The sequence below is a fragment of the Quercus lobata genome, chromosome 8 (assembly GCF_001633185.2).
Source record: "Quercus lobata isolate SW786 chromosome 8, ValleyOak3.0 Primary Assembly, whole genome shotgun sequence".
Taxonomy (NCBI): Eukaryota; Viridiplantae; Streptophyta; class Magnoliopsida; order Fagales; family Fagaceae; genus Quercus; species Quercus lobata.
This window is the reverse complement of record NC_044911.1, coordinates 42,535,284-42,540,915: the sequence shown is the minus strand read 5'-3', so window position 1 is coordinate 42,540,915 and position 5,632 is coordinate 42,535,284. Positions and strand designations below refer to the sequence as shown.

Below are 5,632 nucleotides of genomic sequence, written 5' to 3'. Positions count from 1 at the left end.
TTGTTGAGTAACAAGAGTTTCTGTACCTTTCTTGATCCAACCTATCTTGTACGGAGAGGGATGCTTTTCTGTTTTCAGTCCCAACTTGGTAACCAAACTCTTCGATGCAATGTTCTCTACACTACCATTGTCTATGATCAAATCACAGACCTTCTTACTGATGGTGCATCATGCTCGGAAGATCTTATTCCGCTGATCACCGTATTCCACCATTGGTGTGAGCAACAACCTCTGAATCACCAAAGACCGCCCTAATGGCACGCCTTCCTCATCCTCTTGGACCTCATTGGGATCATAGGCATACGGATCAGCCTTATTATACACCTCTTCACCCTCCTGTTCACCTTCTACCTCGCCCTCTTCTACCATCACCAGATTCACAACGACTCGCTTAGGGCAAGTACTAGATCGATGTCTTGGTTCTCCGCACCTATAGCACTTATTCCCTGTTGGCCTAGCATAGGGGTTGGCATTCGTTATCGGCTGGGCTGCGGAACCTGCTACTGCCACTGTGGATTGGTTGACACTACTATTCTCCCTAACCATGGGTTGTGATCGTGGTGTAAACATGGGATGTTTACCTTTGTTGGTAGTGGAACTAAAGGACTCTAAACTGTGGTTGGAAAACTTCGAACCTATCCTAAGATGCTGATATTCTATTTTCTTGGATAAGATTACAGTCTCATTCAAAGTATATAGGGTTTGTAAGGATACCTGATCTCAGATGGAAACTCGCAACCCCTGTACAAATCTGGATATCCGTTGATCTTCAGTTTCCTCCAAATCATTGCAATTTGCCAACCTGTCAAACTCCTCCATGTACTCATTAACTGTCCAAGTACCCTGCCTGCAATCCTGGTACTGTCTGAACAACTCCTACTAATAATCTGGTGGTAAGAACCGATTTGCCATTAATCTTTTCATTCTCCTCCATGATCGTATTGGAAGCTTTCGTTCACGGGTACAGTTTAATTGAACACAATCCCACCAGGCAGATGCTCCTCCCTTCAATTTGTAGGCCACTGAACACACCTGTTTGTCATCTGTTGTACCCATATAATCGAAAAACTTTTCCACCTCACTGACCCAATCTAGATACTCTTCAATAGAGACATTACCATTAAAGGATGGTAACTCTACTTTTATCTAATAGTCTCTCTGCTCCTAATAATCTCGGTCATTATCCCTCACGGAACCATGATGATTTCCAAAGACTCTCTCTGCATACTCCTCGTCTTCACTGTCTTTTTCATTGTAGTCTTATTGCCTATTCTAGTTTGGACCATGATGGGGAGGGCCACGCACTTGGTTATCACGTCGCTCTTCGTCACCACGATTAGGGTTTCAGTTAAGCAAGGTGGCAAGTGCTTCTTGAATCTGGTCTAGAGTCTGCTGGGTTGAATCACGAAATTGTTGATTTTCATCACGAAAATCAAGGAACTCAACCTTAGTGAGGACTAGGTTGTTGACATCGTCATCGCCATCATTGTTGTGGTGGTCACCATCTCGCTAGTTAGCTATCAAACCAGGGTAAGTCAAGGCTCTGATACCAACTAGTGTCATAGAAGCCTAAAGAAAAGCACACACGATACTCTCTTGATGTAACAAAAACTAAACTGTTAGTTTCTGGTAGTAAACCTCGAATCCACGGGGGTTCCCTGAATCCACAAAGAGATAAAACTGGAATCCACCAGAAGAAAATTTGACAAAACCTCTGTGTTTGTTGATAATAGTCTAATTTACCTTCTGACAGCTACAAAACATATATACTAAGATAAACGTCTAAAAACCCTAATTCGCACTAATTACGTGATTAGGTGACAAAATACTGAAATTTACCAAAAATGGCAAAATTGAGTTAAATGCAGAATCATAAACTACTGACTTTAAGGGTCATCCCAAAACAGACGAGACCTTATTTTGACTTTTAAACTAAAAGTTATTAAGGAAAAACAAATATTACTATAAATAGCAAAAACACTGTTATCGGGGCCTTAATGAAGCAATTCGCCTAAATTTTGGCGACAATCATGATAATGAATCTGGATCAAAATGTTGTTTCCTTTCAACCTGCCAAATTTTATGCAATTCTAACACTGTTACCCCAATGGCCTCCTACTAGCACTCCCCCTTTAGTCTTGTGTTATGACTTCCTGCGCCCCTGCTGTTCCAGGAAGACATGTGCTGTCTATTCTACATCATCCTTTGTCATATACCAAATTGGTATGTCATGAACTTGCCTGAGAATAATATCCTTAAATCCTCACACTTACACTTTTTATTATAGGTAATAGATTCTTTTATGTGGTAACCATGTAAATATTTCTAGCAAACGGGCATGTTCTCCTTGATTAGATCCTAGTCGATAAATAAATAAGCATTGATTAGGGTCTAATTATCAAATGTCAGCTTATTTTCATGGACAACCTAGGGTGTGTTTGGTAATTATTTTTTTTTCCTTTGTTTTCTATTTTTAAAATTTTTTTTCTTTTTATTTTTGAGACTAAAAAACTTGTTTGAAATCCCAAAATGAACATAAAATAAAAACTATAATTATACATTTACATCTTAACAAAAAAAAATTACAAAAAGCCAATTAAATTAATATCATTCAAACATTCTTAAAGACATGATAGTATTTATTACTAAAATAATGTATATATTTCTTGATTGAAATCAGGTGCAATACCTAATTGTAATGAATGATTGAGATTGAGAGTTGAAAAAAAAAACAGCTTTCAATTTCAATTAAATAAAAAATTATTAAAAAAAGTAAAAAGTTAAGAATGTAAAAAAATTTGTGAAGGAAATGGGTTAATTGCACCGCATCTAAAACCTATATTTCTAACCATCTAAAAGGAAAAATAATTATCTAAAAAAAAATTAATATTATTCTACTTTCTATTTTTACGAGAAACCACAAAAGCCTTATAGATATAGTGTGTTAAGTTTTAGACCCCTGAAAAACACAATTCGTTTAACCTAAATAACTACTTGGCTAATATATTAGGTTAATTATTCAGATCTAGGTTAAGCATTCATCACATGTATTATGCACAATGGAAAAGTAAATAACACAAGATGTAATGACTCAAGAAAACCAATGAAACAACTCGTTTCAAGGTAAAAAAATAAAAAATAAAAATAAAAAAAACTTGTGGGGAACAATCCCAAGAGAACAATCCACTAAATCAAATAGAGATTTACAATCAAGAATACCAATTTGTAGTAAATCTAACATAGTTACCAAACTGGACTTTGAACTCCTCTGAGTTCTTTGATCTTGATATGTTCACACATAAACCACCTGTTCATGCCTTGATCTTCAGTACACTTGATAGCTAAAGGCTTGGCTTCAACTTTACTCCATCGGTATTAGCAATATGGATTTGATCTCCAGTATATACTTAATAGAGTTAGAAGGTAAAAAACCTCACAAATCTCACAAGAGTAACTCTCAAGACTTGAAAAATGTGTATTAGGGTTTTCCTTTTATACCTAATAGTGTTGGACTCAAACCCTAAATCTTTCGCGGGCTGTTAGGCTTGATTTAAAAATTTGTAGAAGCGCAGTTCGATCGATCGAGCCTTCTCTTCGATCAATCAAGCTTGACAGATTTTGACTTCTCTTTTATGCAGATTATATGTTCTTGAATCTTGACTCGTATCAATTTAAGCAATGTCTAAAACACTTCAAAAACCCTAAGATCTAATCCTGGACAAGTTTGTTCTCGGTTTGCCAACATACAACATATTTAGAACCTAAACATTTATGACTAAATATTTAGAACCTAAAATAGTGTGTTAGATTGAATTTAAAACCTCCAAATTTACATCACACTCCACACCAATAAACCCACCACCCAAATGCCCTAATTGTATTAAGCATTAATTAGAGACACAATTGCATTTATTTAACCAATTAATTGTATTAAGCAATTCAATTAAAGTCATTAAAACAAGTTGTTAGACATTAAAAAATGCCAGCTTTATTCCTTATTTCCACAAAAGGGAAAAAAGATTTAAAAGAATTACCATATTGATGCCGAATGGGCCTCAATCATGTCCAATAGTGCATTAAGAAACTTATTGTATATATACATATAGGTACATGATCCTAGCAATTCAATAGCACCATCAGTGATCAGCCTTGTACCTCCAGAACCTAGATCCTGAAGAAAATATGGTGAGGCTATCATGGCTGCACCTTGGCTTATTTCTCATTGTTATCATTTCCTTTTCCATTGGAGTTCTAGACGTGAGTCTCTCTCTCTCTCTGTCTCATACAAACACACTATTAATATTTCAAGTATACATATATTTTATCCTTATTATAGGGAGTGAATTTAAACCATGTACGTCTTTACTAAAAGTACAAAGTAGTGCTAGTTGAGCTACTCTTGACCAAAAAAAACTCATTTGTTTCTTCAGTATAGTATATTTCATATCATTATCTTTTTAAGTTGCTCACCAAAATCTACATTCTTTGTATATCAACAGGCTGGTGGGGAAGGCTCACTTCTCACAGAAGGTACAAGATCTTTACCTCAACCATCTACTTCTTTCCCTCTTATACATTTCCATATAAGTTTTAAATTTCTAATTCTCATTCCATTGTAGAGTGTCCAAGCGCCTGTGACTATCGGTGTTCAGAAACACATCATCCGAAGCCTTGTTTATTCTACTGCAACCAATGCTGTGACAAATGTCTGTGCGTTCCCTCGGGCACATATGGACACAAGGAAGAATGTCCATGCTACAACAACTGGAAAACTAAGGAAGGTGGGCCCAAGTGCCCATGAAGTGGTAAACCTTGATAAAGCGAGAATGCAGCCGAAAATATGTTTTTGTATGACAAATAAGTTTTTATCCATTAGAGATATGTTAAATACTCCTTTGATGATGTTAAAGTAAATGGGTTGCTTTCTCTCTCTTTCTTTTCTTTTCTTTTGTTTTCTTCTTCTTCTTTTTTCTAAGAAAAAAAAAAGCTCATAGGAGAGTGGGCAAACCCCTACACTCTTAGGATAACCGAAAATGAGATGGACACCAACGCGCTCATTAATAAAGGAACACTTGAACCCAAGACCGGATTTTTATTTACTCAAGTTCCTTACCACTTGGCCCCACCTACCGCATTTGCAACATGTTTCTTAACTAACATAATGATATTGTGTTTGGTTGGGAGGAAAAAAGGGGATGGAAAAAAGAGAAGCCACTAACATAAAATTATAAAATTACCCATATTATCCCATTGTTTCAAATTACAAAAAGAGCATAATAGTATTTTACTTTTTAATTTTTCATCCTCTTGTTAAATTACTTATTATTCCAAAAGTTTAAACTAATATTAAAATATGGTAGATTTAATCATTTAACAAAATACTTCTAACACTTCTCTATCAAACAAACGTAATGGAAAATTTTTAAATATATATATTCTCTCACTTTTCTATCCACCCAACATTTTTGTTTTTTTGTAACGTGATCAATAATGTTCGATAAAAGGTTTGATAAAAGGTGACAACAAATCTAGTTCTTTTCAGGGTTACACACAATGACTAAAGGCCCAAGTCTAAGGCCCCTTCTGCCCCCCAAAAAAAATAAAAGGTATTAAGGGTCCCCACTATATAAAT

The 5,632-nt window shown here is 35.5% G+C and overlaps 1 protein-coding gene across 1 annotated transcript; it reads left to right on the top strand.

Moving 5' to 3' along the window:
- Positions 1 to 4,121: 4,121 nt before the first annotated feature.
- Positions 4,122 to 4,839, top strand: LOC115954640 (gibberellin-regulated protein 12-like). The gene is made up of 3 exons (XM_031072552.1): positions 4,122 to 4,257; positions 4,500 to 4,530; positions 4,620 to 4,839. Exons 1-3 carry the CDS (start codon positions 4,183 to 4,185, stop codon positions 4,799 to 4,801), a joined length of 288 nt encoding a protein of 95 aa, XP_030928412.1. The 5' UTR covers positions 4,122 to 4,182; the 3' UTR covers positions 4,802 to 4,839.
- The last annotated feature ends 793 nt before the right edge of the window (positions 4,840 to 5,632 follow it).

Coding starts and splice junctions, on each gene's coding strand:
- LOC115954640 (XM_031072552.1), top strand. CDS start 4,183: ATGGTGAGGCTATCATGGCTGCACCTTGGCTTATTTCTCATTGTTATC. Junction 4,258..4,499: donor TTTCCATTGGAGTTCTAGAC/GTGAGTCTCTCT, acceptor GTATATCAACAG/GCTGGTGGGGAAGGCTCACT. Junction 4,531..4,619: donor AGGCTCACTTCTCACAGAAG/GTACAAGATCTT, acceptor ATTCCATTGTAG/AGTGTCCAAGCGCCTGTGAC.